The sequence below is a fragment of the Orycteropus afer genome, unplaced genomic scaffold (assembly GCF_000298275.1).
Source record: "Orycteropus afer afer isolate SDZICR_OR568_19922 unplaced genomic scaffold, OryAfe1.0 scaffold00266, whole genome shotgun sequence".
In the NCBI taxonomy this organism is placed as follows: Eukaryota; Metazoa; Chordata; class Mammalia; order Tubulidentata; family Orycteropodidae; genus Orycteropus; species Orycteropus afer.
Window position 1 is genome coordinate 1,394,248 of NW_006921853.1, and position 11,925 is coordinate 1,406,172.

The window sequence follows — 11,925 nt, forward strand, 5'->3', positions numbered from 1 at the left end:
GCCGGCAGGCCAGGGCCCAGGGAGCGCGCGCGGGGGGAGGGCACGGGAGAGCGGCGGCACCTGGAGGAGCTCGAGCACGGCCACGGGCTGCAGGACGCCGTGGTAGTGCTGCAGCAGGCGGCTCTCGGGAACGCCGGGCTTGCTCATGATGTGGTACAGCAGGGCCTCCATCATGCCCTTGCACACTGCTATGTTCAGGTTGCCGTCCACGATGCGCCACGGGCGCCCGATGAAGCAGATGCTCTCGCAGTCCCTGCGGGGCCAGGACACCAGTCAGCGCTCAGCGGGGGACGGTGGGGACAAGCCCTCCACACGTGGCCCCGGACTACAGACGAGGACCCGAAGGGCCAAGGTCACAGCACTGGGGGCCAACTACCTGCTCCTCTCTGCTCACGGCCCTCCTTCCTCCTTCCCACCTGGACAGAGTGGCCCTAATCCCAGGGCCTTGACCCTGACCCACTGTAACCACGGTCGTAGGAACCAATGACTTGCCTCTGCTCAGACCCAGCCATGACCAAGCCCACAAGGACAATGACCATATCTGCTCAGACCCACTGTGACCGTGGCTGTAGAAACCAATGACCCAGGTCTGGGCCTGGGGTTCCAGCATGACCGGTGCTTCTCCCCACACGGGCAGGAAAGGGGCTCCACCTGGGACCTGGAGCCCCTGGCTGCCTCCCCCTCTGGCCTAGTTCGCAGGTCTGTGTGGAAGCTCCACTTCTGTGTGCAGGGCAGGGGTTCCAGGCACGCTTGCCTCTGAATACAGGTTTCTGCTGGAGAAGCACGGACCGATGCCCACCACAGGGCCTAAGCCTGGGACGAGGCCCTGGACTGGCCGCTTGGCTGCCTTCAAGCCTGGGCCTGGGGAGCTGAGGGCACTGTGTGTCACCTGCAAGGCTTCCAAGAAGCCCGAGTCCCTGAAGATGGCAGCTCCTCCTGACAGAGTATTCACCCCAGTGCAGCCTTTTAATTCTGAGGGTCACAGGAGTCATGGGGGGGAAGGCAGAACGCCCTGAAGGGGAGGCTGCCCTGGGCTGGGAGTCAGGCCGGAACTCTAGGCTAATCTGGCCACACACTGGCTGTGAGCTGGGCAAGGGCTGCACCTTAGCCCTTTCTTCCCTGTCACAGAGATGAGGTAACGGGCACGAGGAGACCCAGAGAGCAGCCCAGGACGGAAGGCGCTACGGGCAGTGTGCGCACCGGCTCGCTGCTCGTCTTGTTTGAGGCACACAGGTGTCTAGTCCTTCCGGCCCTTGTCCGTTACATGCACCTGCCCACCCCCACCCAAATGCACCCACCCATTCCCAAGCACCACTGCTGGGAACCACTATGTTAGACAAACTGTCCGACATTGCGTCGCTGGGGAAGGTCTCCCCGCTACTCATGGAAATCAGGGCCCCTGCTGGGAAGCCCTGAGGACAAATGTCCTTTGTTCTGACGGCCCCCAGGCCACCTGAGACAGCATCCCACGCTCACCTTCCCTGGGCTGTTGGCGAGAGGCTGCCGGCCACAGAACTCTCGGGCAGACCTGCTGGAAGAGGAACAGGCTGTGAGGAGCTCACACAACGGGAAGCCATTCCCCCTCCCTCTGTTCTGTGCTTGGAGACGAGGCAGTGACAACAAGGACTCCATCGCTTTCCTCGTGATGCTGCCAAGGATGGAGCCGGGCCGTGGAGGTGGACACAAACCAACGGCCATGCACGGGTGTGTGCCTGTTCCCAGGCCTGAGGAACCTCCACCAGGGGGCGCCGGGGAGCCCCTTGTCGTCCATCTAGGAGCTGTGGCCACCAATGTGGTTTATAAAATCGTAAGGTAAAAACAACTCCCGAAAGACAAAATCCCCTTTAGAAACCACAGGAAAAGGCCACTGTTGATGACAGATAAAAGTACACAGAAGCAGAGGTGGTTGTTGTTGTTATGTGCCGTCGAGTCAAACCCGACTCACAGCGACCCCTCAGAGGTAGGAGGTGTGTTTCAGTAAACACGTGTCTGCCAAGCTCTACCGACACATGCCAGCCTTACAGCTTGGCTACTGTCCCCACTGCAGAATGTCGCAGGCACTGTCCTTCAAAGCTCTGCCGAGGGGTTTCTGAAGCCTCTGCCCTCTAGTGGCAACACCTGGAGACAACACCCTCTTCCCTCTCGAAGCTTACTCTGAGGAAAAGCTGATGTCAAAGGCCCCCTGTGTGCTCAGTGGTGGGTTCCCAACAAGGAGGAAGCTGAGGGCTAATGAGAGGATGGGCAGGATGGGGTGTGGGGGGCAAGGCACGGTACCTCGGGGGTCTTCACAGACTTCCACCAGCTGGCCCTGATAGCTCAGCTGTTCCCGACCTGGTGAGAGGGGCGCCGTGACATCCTCTTCGGCCTCCTGCCCAGCCGCTGCTGCTCCCAGGAGAGACTCCCTGGCCCCTGTGTTTTCAGGAGCTGCAGGCAGAGCACGGGCCCGGGTTTCCGGCCCTGCTTCTGCCCTTGGCCCAAGGCTGCGCACGTCCTGGAGCGCCGGCCTCTTTGCAGGGGGCTGCTGGGAGCTCTGGGAACTGCTCAGACTAGCCAGCTCGCTGCTGGCCCAGCTGGCATGCCTCTTGGTGCTCCGGGGGCCCTGGGGAAGTGGGGCCTGCCTTGCAAACGGGCTGCCATCACTGGAAGGGCCCTCTGGGGGTCTGGGCTGGAGGTCTTCTCTTTGAGATTCAGCATTCTCCTCTTGGCCTTTTACACGCACCGAGTGCACGAGCCAGGGCTGGGCAGAAGCCATAGTCACCAGGCGAATGGTGTTACCACCAACTTCCAGGACCTGGTGCTGCTCCAGGAGGTCCTAGGAAAAGCAGGAGACACACATAGGGACCATGTGGGACAGCTTCACGGGCGACGACTGGAGCAGTCTTCCTGCGTGATGCTTTAAAGTGTCCTGAACGAGCTCAGGTAAGCCCAGCTCGATTAGGACACACAGTGTTTGAAGCACGACGTGTGGCTTTTAGTCCTGGGTCTGCCAGGTAACCCAGGCAGTTCTTTCCCTCCCTAGGCCTCTCTGTGCTGACTTTAACACAAGTCAGACATGTGAACTTCTTGGCAAAACAGGCAGAGCCTCAAAGCTGATGGGAATTTACAACAGTCCCCTGCATGGCCAACATCATCCCACAGAACTCAGCACCCCAAGCTCTGTCAAGATGATGCGTAAAAGCTTCTCCCCCACCTGCGTATTTATGCCGTGCCTGCTTCTGATGCCCTTGTTCGTATCTAGAAGCACTGACTCTGGGAGGCAGGCAGGGCTCCCTGTCAGCTCTCTTCCACCACCCCTCCACAGTCAGTGGGCTCTGGAGCCCACACATAGGCAGGGCTGGCGCCACCACCATCTCTCCCTGAGCCTCGGCTTATCTCCAAGGGCTGTGTATGGACCCAGAGTCCTATGAACGCTATGAGAATGCAGTCACCACCCCTCTCTTATTTCCTGCACTCACTGAATAGTGACAAGTACCGGATTCCATTCTGAATCTGAGAAAGTAAGAGGTGAGGGCTTCCTGGAGGAACCGTCTCCCTGCAGATACCCCAGTTGCCCTTGTGGTCTGCAGTGCCCGAGCCAGTGCCTCGTCCCACATGACGGCTACACGGCAAACATCGACATCGTCACCAACAATGGACCCTGTATCCTGCTGCCTATCGACTGCCCCCAACGCTCAGGGACCCCTTACCGCCACTCCCACTTGTGCGTTGTATTTCACCGGCTGTAGCCTTAGGGTGGACCCAACTCTGTGACCACCCAGTTACTGCACCAGGATGGCCCTTTATTTCTAGTGTTCTTACTGACGCTCTGAGGGGTAGCTCAGCTGCCCGTGGGCCTCCATTTCCATCAACAGTCTCAAGTTGTGGATACCCGAGTTGTTTCTGTTTTGGTTCTACCATGAGATCTCTTAAGTTCCTGAGAAAAGTATCAATGGACAAGTTCCAGCTCTGTTGTACAAACTTATCTCCTAAACCTGGGTACCCCTGGTCTAGAATGTTCCCTAACCAACAGAGAATCCAGAAACCAGCAAACCACCAAACTCCCTTAACCGAAACCACAGGAGCTGAGCAGACACTCTGCACGTCCACCCTCCGTCTGGCTGTCTCACCATTATCGTTAAGTTTTTGTGGTGTCAGCACATATGCGGGGCGCTAACTGGCTTCGCTGATAATTGGTAGTGATGTGCTTTATTAGGTAAAGAAGCTGTCAGGCCAAGAAAGTAGCTCCTTATTAACTGATGAGAGAACCCCCTCCCTCAGAGAGGAAAGCTCCTGGTGTAGCATGCCAAGTCTCAAGGGGACTTGACTTAAAAGGCCCATCTGTTACTGCATTCCTTGGGTTTAAGCTCATTGACTCCAATGGGGTGAGACAGGAAAAGTGGGTGAGTCAGGTGGGCTAGGTGCAGGGAGCAATGGGGACGCTGGAGAGCCGGGAGCACAGGACCTTCCGGAGAACAGGCAGCCGCTGCTCCGCTCCAGCCAACCGTTCATCAGGGAGAGGCCCAGTCTGGCCGTAGCTTCTAACTCTGAGAAGAAGCTACTTTTCATATATAGACAACCAATTCAACACTTTTAAAAAACACACTCTGGCCAAAACCACACTCATCTGTAGTGCACATCTGGCCGGCAAGCCGTACCCTTTGCTCCGGTGACTTCAGGTGCCTTAAAGCTCACTCACCTGGACGTAGTCAGTGAAGGCCCTGGTGCGCCCGCCTCCTATGGTCTCAAAGGCGGAGAACCGCTTGCTCAGCACCATCCTGTCAACCCCAAAACAGCCTGTGGCTGCAATGGCCCTCTGGATCTCCAAGGCGGCAACCACGTCTTCTGGTTTGTACCCAGACAGCGCCATCAGGTGGACAAACTCCTCCAAGCTGTTTTCCTGGGTGTTTATCACTCTGGTTAAAGTGTCAGGCAGGCAGGAGATCCCCACTGCCAGCTCTTCCAGAGAAGGGTCTGCAAAGATGAGGAGGAAGTTCAGAATCGTCCCAGACAGAAGCCTCCAAGGCACAAGCCATACGGAGGAAGGACACACTCCAGTGCCCACTCGCTGCTCCTCAGACATGGGGCTCAGCCGGGTGGACATGGCTGGCCCCCAGCACTCAGATTTCTGACACATGACCCTGGGTCCTTGACTGCAGGTGACTGGACTGGATTTATCCTATGCCAAATGATTCTCCTGCTTGAGAGGCTGGGTGCTAGGCCTGAGAACGAGGAACCAGAGTTCTGAAGGAGAGGCCCTCAACTCTGGTTGGCTGGTTCCCACCTTCCGTGCTCCTGTCTTCACGTCTCCTTAGACTGTGAGACAGCCAGATCGTTCCAATAAATCCCCACTTTTGCTTAAGACAGCCAGGGCTGGTTTCTGCTGCTTCCTGTAAAAACGCCTCTGCTAGGGTTATGATCCATAGCATGGCTCTGCCCCGTCCACACCCCAGACACAGCACAAACAGTTCATCACTGTGGTTACGGAACTGAGAGTAGATCCCATCAACTTCAACAATGTGAAAATGAAGGTAAGTTAACCAGAGGTAGGAAGGGAGCTACAGGGAGGGGCGGGGCTCTAGAAGCCTCACATGAAGTAGTGGGAACAGAGGCTGCCTAAAATGAAGGGCTTGGGAAACAGAGGTTTAACTACGTTACTGCATGTTTCAAAGGTAATCAGAAGAATTTTTAAGTGTAACAATTTGACTTGAGGAGGAAGGAGGTAAGCAATGTGAGCTGAATACTCATGCTTCAGGGCAAGCTGTCAAAGACAATGCTTAGAAGGTCCCCGAGTGTGTGAGCGAGCATCCGGAGGACTCAGCGGAAGAAGGGGAAAAGCAGCACAAGGGCGCCTCTGGGGAGAGGACCAGGCTTTCCTGGAAGGCCCTCTCAGCTTGACTTCTCAGCACCTACATGTATTACTTTGATCAGAAAAGAAAACAATGTGCAAGCTCTAAGGTGGGGGTGTGAGCACAGCCCTGTGGGGCCCGCAGCGGGTGGTCACTGGGGCAGGGGTCGTAAGGGCAGGTGCTCCCCAGGCTGACTGCCAAGGTGGGGAGGTGCTTTTTCTGTTTTAGCATCACTGTCATGACCTCTTCGCTGACCTGCGGAGCCTGGAGGGGGCATCACAGGCTGGGTCACAGGGCAGGAACGAGCACTGCTGTGGTGACCAGTCAGCTCCCGCCCCGAAGCTCCAGCTGGGAAGGACTTACCGGCGGGCCCCAGGCTGAAAGGCCCGGGGGTGCAGCGGAGCCGGAACTTCATCTGGCAGGAGTTCACCACGATGTTGTCGTTGGGGTTGAGGTTGCGGTTGCTTACGATGCCAGGGACGTAGCAGCCCCTCATGAGCAGGTAGTTGGTGTGGGAGGCCTGGTGGGCTTTCACCTCGATGCTCCGGCGTCTGCTTCCTGAGCCTTCGTCCAAGTCATCCTCTTCGTCCTCGTCGTCCTCCAAGCTCCCGTCCTTTCCCAGGCTGTGAGGAGAGAAGGGAGGCGCAGCTGACGGACCACAGCCCCCACGGTGCTCTAGCTGCGCTTTCTGGGGATACCGGCTCCCTCCGAGAGGGGTCCTCTGTAACCTGGCCTTGCCAACAGCCAGCGAGGGCTGTGGGTACCCCACTGGGGTCTGCTGTGCTCTGGCTCCCCAGAAGGTTCAGCGTGGGCACTGTTCCAGTTTCATCTCCTTTATTCCACCTTGCCACATATACACCCCCCAACCCCTTTGCGTTCTGCTGTGCACGGGGTCGCTATGAGTCGGAAACGACTCGATGGCACTTAACAACAACAACAACAACAACAACCCCTTCCACATCTGTATCTTTGCAAGAGCTATTCCTGTTGTCTAGAAAATCCATCCTATGCCTCTGTCCAAAAAATGCCTGTTTCCATTAAGTCCCAGGTCAGCTATTATGCCCTCTTCTTACTCTTCTGTGACAGTTAATGTTTTGTGTCAACTTGATTAGGCCATGATTCTTAGTGTTATGTAATTATCCCCATTTTGTGATCTGAGGAAAGGAGCATTTCCTTGGGGGTTTGGCCTGCATCCAACATATATGGATGGTCAGGCAAAGTTCACTCACTCTCTGTCTTGCATCCAACTTGCCATCCTGGGAGAGCCAGCAGCCTGCAGGCTGAGCTGCGGATTTTGGGATTTGTCAGTTCCCATACCCATGAGCAGCCCCTTCCTACATGACCTGTTGATTTAGGTTCATCAGCCTCTCCAACCACGTGAGCCAGGAAAAGCCTTCAGCCTGTGGTTCCTGCCAGCCTCTCCAACTGTGTGAGCCATTTCCTAAAACAAATTCCTCTCTATTTCATTTGTTTTGCTCTTCTACAGAACCCAGCCTAAGACATTTGGTACCAAGAATGGTTGTAGAGGAACAAAACCTTACAGATGAGTTTTCTGAATTGGTTCTTTAGTCTGACTAGACTTAAATACATGGATGACTCCAATTCCACTAGGGAAGGGGGCACTATTAATCCACGGTGTGAGGAGGCAGTAGAAATACATAAAATGCCACCACCATTGCATCAAATATTTGTGAGAATCAAGGCTCCGGGGGACTGTGTATTTGATACCTTCCAGCGTTTCTGTCAAACTGAGAAGGACAGAGAGGTGGTGGGTCAGTCCCACTTTCACGAAACAAAGTAGTGAAAAGGATGAGCCAGAACTTCAGAGTCCCAGCTCATGTGAGACCCGAACGCTGCTACTTGTGCCCTGAAAGAAAGCCATTATTTCTTGTAGTAACAAGCTGATTCTGCCAAAAACCAAACCCAGAGGCATACTGTAAGAATGGCTGAATTACAAAAACCCAAAAACTCACTGCTATCGAGTGGATTCTGACTCACAGCAACCCCCAATGGGTTTCCGAGGCTGAAAATCTTTACAGAAGGAGACTGCCCCATCTCCCTTCCATAGAGCGGCTGGGTTTGAATGTCTTATAAGACATTGCTGAATGTCCCAAGGACCCACCCCCACTACTCATTTTTGCTTCTAGGCTTATAACTAGATATAAGTGCCATCAAGACCTACTAAGGAAGTATTAATGACTCCAGACTTATTGGTAAAACATTTACATGCTACAGGGTGCGGAATTAACCTGACAAACATTCAGGTATCTTTCCCCTCAGCCAAATTTCTAGGGATCCAGTGATGTGGGGCATGTTGATATTTCTTCTAAAGTGACGGTTAAGTTTGTTACATTTGACCCCTCCTACAACTGGAAAAAGAGGCATGACACCTGGTGGGCCTCTTTGGATTTTGGAGGTGACATATCCTTCATTTGGGTGTGCTACTCTGGCCTACATATCAAGTGACTTGAAAAGTGGCTAGTTTTAAGGAGGGCCGAGAACAACAGAAGGCTCTGCAACAGGTTTAGGCTGCCATGTAAGCCACTCTGCCACTTGGGCCATATGATCTGGCTGATACAATGGTGCTTGAAGTGTCAGTGGCTATTTGGAGTATTTGGCAGGCTCTTATTGGTGCATCACAGCACAGATCCTTAGGATTTTGGAGCAAAGCCCTGCCATCCTCTACAGGTAACTACTCTCCTTTTGAAAAACAGCTTCTGGTTGTCACTGAGCCTTAGTAGAAACTGAACACTTAACCATGTGGCCTGAGCAGCCCATTGTGAACTGGGATGCTGTCTGATCCACAGTCATGTAGTCGGATGTGCACAGCAACACTCCATCATTAAATGAAAGTGGTACATACGAGACCAGGCTCAAGTAAGACTTGAAGGTACAAGTAAGTTACATAAAGAAGTTACCCAAACGTCCATGGTGACTCTTATCACATTACCTCCTAGTTTGCATCTGTCGTCTATCTCATGGAGAGTTCCTTATGGTCAGTTTATTGAGGAAGAGAAAACTCATGCCTGGTTCACACATGGTTCTGCGTGATACACAGACACCACTTGGAAGAGGGCAGTGGCAGCCCTGTAGCCCCTTCCAGGATCTGGGGGGAGACAGCCCTGGTTCCACTGAACTGGAAGTCAACAATGCCACCCAGCCACTTTGAGTTCCTCATGCCTCTCGATCAACAGACAAAGAATGGAGTTACAATACTGGCTGATGTGACTGATTCTGATTATCAAGTGGAAACTGGACTGAGATTACATGATGGAGGTAAGAAGACTATGTCTGGAATATAGGAGATCCCTTAGGTTATTTCTTAGTGCTACCATGCTCTGTAGCATAATGGCTAAAGCACTTGACTGCTAACCAGAAGGCTGGCAGTTCAAACCCACCAGCCACTCCTCGGAAGGAAGGTCGGGCAATCCTACTTCCGTAGTGATACTGCTTCGGAAACCCAAGGAGGGGTAGCTATGAGTCGGGGCCGACGGCACATAACAACAATAACAACAACAACAACCACCACCACCACTACCATGCCCTGTGATTAAAGTCAATGGAAAATACAGCAGCCCATTTCCAACATGATTACTAAGAGCCCAGATCTGGTCTGAGTCAGTCCACCAGGCAGAAATTCACAACCAGCTGAGGTGCTTGCTAAGGGCAATGGGTGGTGGAAGAAGGCAGTTCTAAATACCAGCTATACCACATGTTCCAGAAACAAGGGCTGTGGTTGTTATGAGCATTTCTCCCTTGTATCTCGATATAAACAGCTCTGGTGGTGCAGTGGCTAAGGCATTCAGCTGCTAACCAAAAGGTCGGCGGTTCAAACCCACCAGCTGTTCCATGGGAGAAAGATCTGGCTGGCAGTCTGCTTCCATAAAGATTTAGAGCCTTGGAAAGCCTATGGGGCAGAACTGACTTGATGGCAGAGGGATTATCTACCTGTGTAACTGTAAACATCTCACCACAAGTCATCTGTCAGTTGTCACACTGGCATGGCTTTTGTGTTTCTGTCAGGCTGGAAACCGTGCTACCAGTATTTCAAGCAGCAGCACAGACACCCATGGTGGACAGGTTCCAGCAGAGCTTCAGACTAAGGCAGACCAGAAAGGAGCACCTGGCCATCTACTTAAAGGAATGGCCACTGAAACCTTGTGAACAGCAGTGGGCCATGGGTACAGTCCCAGAAGACAAGCCCTCAGGTGGGATGGCACTCAGCACAGGACTGGGGAAGAGTCATCTCCTCAGAGTAGTCAACCTCAACGGTGCAGATGGAGTACAGCTTCCAGGACCTTCATTTGCTGATGTGCATGACTCAAAAATGAGGCATATAGCTACAAACATCCACTAATAATCAGAACAGGGAATATTACAGAGCATGAATCTAGGAAAATTGGAAGGTGTCAGAAATGAAATGGAATGCACAAAGATTGACGTCCTAGGCATTACTGAGCTGGAAGGGACTGGTACTGGCCATTTTGAGTTGACAATTATATGGTCTACTATGCTAGCAATGATAAACTGAAGAGGAACGGCATTGCATACATCATCAAAAAGAACATTTCAAGATCTATACTGAAGTACAACACTGTTAATGATAGGATAATATCAATATGCCTACATGGAAAACCAGTTAATATGACTAGTATTCAAATTTCGCTACCAACCACTAATGCAAAGATGAGGAAACTGAAGATTTTCCCCACCTTCTGCAATCTGAAACAAGCCATCAAGATGCACTGGAAATTACTGGTGATTGGAATGTTAAAGCTGGCAACAAAGAAGGATTGGTAGCTGAAAACATGGCCTTGTCACCAAGAGAGTTAGAAACAACGCTAGAGATCACATGACAGAATGTTACAAGACTAATGACTTATTCATTGCAAATACCCTTTTCAACAATATAAAAAGTGACCATACACATGAAGCTTGCCAGATGGAATCCACAGGAATCAAATCAACTACACATCCATAAAGAGATGACGGAAGAACTCAAAATCATCACTCAGAACAAGGCTGGGGGCTGACTGCAGAACGGACCATCAACTGCTCATATGCAAGTTCAAGTTGAAGAAAATTCCACAATCCACAAGAACCGAAAAACAACCTTGATTACATCCCACCTGAATTTAGAGGCCATCTCCAGAACAGATTTGAGCATGGAATACTCTCACAGTCAAAGACCAGATGAGTTGTGGGATGACATCAAGGACATGATACAAGAAAGCAAAAGATCATTAAAAAAAAGAGAAGAACGAGTTGCAATGTTGAAGGATTCCACGGGCAAGACATCAAATGATGCAGAAAGCATCAAGTGACAACAGAAGGAATACATAGAGTTACTGTATAAAAAGGACTGGCTGACATTCAACCATTTCAGGAAGTAGCATATGATCAAATGGTAACTGTGGTGGTTATGTCTGTGTGTCAGCTTGGCTGGGCCTGGTTCAGTGGCTGGGCAACTGGTGGTAGGTATTCCCTAGGATGAGGCTGGCAATCAACTCCATAGTGGGATCTACCACAAGCAGCTGAGTAGCTGTCTTTAGGATGTGGTCTGCTTCCTGTGTATAAGGACAAGCCTTGGGGATAGTCTCCAGCTTATGGCACACTTGGACCCTGCATGTAGCCTGCCATGCTCTACCGACCTTGGGACTTACAATGGACTTAAATTAATGGCCTGCCGTGTGGTTTGGGAACATCAGAACCGTGCCTTTTTACTTGTCAACCTTGGGTTTGTCAGTCTCAGCAGCCAGCAGCTGTCTTGACTGGAGAAAAAAGCCTCTAGCTCCAGTGAGCTGGGAGCAGAAGGTAGAGCTGGACCCCAAAGTTGAGGGGCATTCACCCAGCCCCTAGAGCCTGGTACTCTGAACTTGGACTTAAAGCCTCCAAACTAAGAGAATAAACGCCTTTTTGTTAAGGCCATCCCATTTGTGGTATATTCTTTCTCAGAGGGGCACTAGGTAACCAGAACAAACATTTTAAACCAACATCTCCAACAATTAGAAAAAGAACAGCAAGAAAAGTCTACAGTCACCAGAAGAAAGGAAATAATAAAGATTCGAGCAGAAAACAATGAAACAGAAAAAAGAAGGGC

At 52.0% G+C, this 11,925-nt stretch overlaps 1 protein-coding gene across 1 annotated transcript in view; it reads right to left on the reverse strand.

Annotated features, from left to right (window-relative positions):
• Positions 1–11,925, reverse strand: part of GTF3C1 (general transcription factor IIIC subunit 1) — a 122,035-nt gene that overhangs the window by 1,496 nt on the left and 108,614 nt on the right. The window contains 5 exon segments of the mRNA XM_007950285.1: positions 61–253; positions 1,477–1,528; positions 2,275–2,812; positions 4,676–4,950; positions 6,189–6,448. Of these exon segments, the coding sequence (XP_007948476.1) occupies positions 61–253; positions 1,477–1,528; positions 2,275–2,812; positions 4,676–4,950; positions 6,189–6,448 (1,318 nt within the window).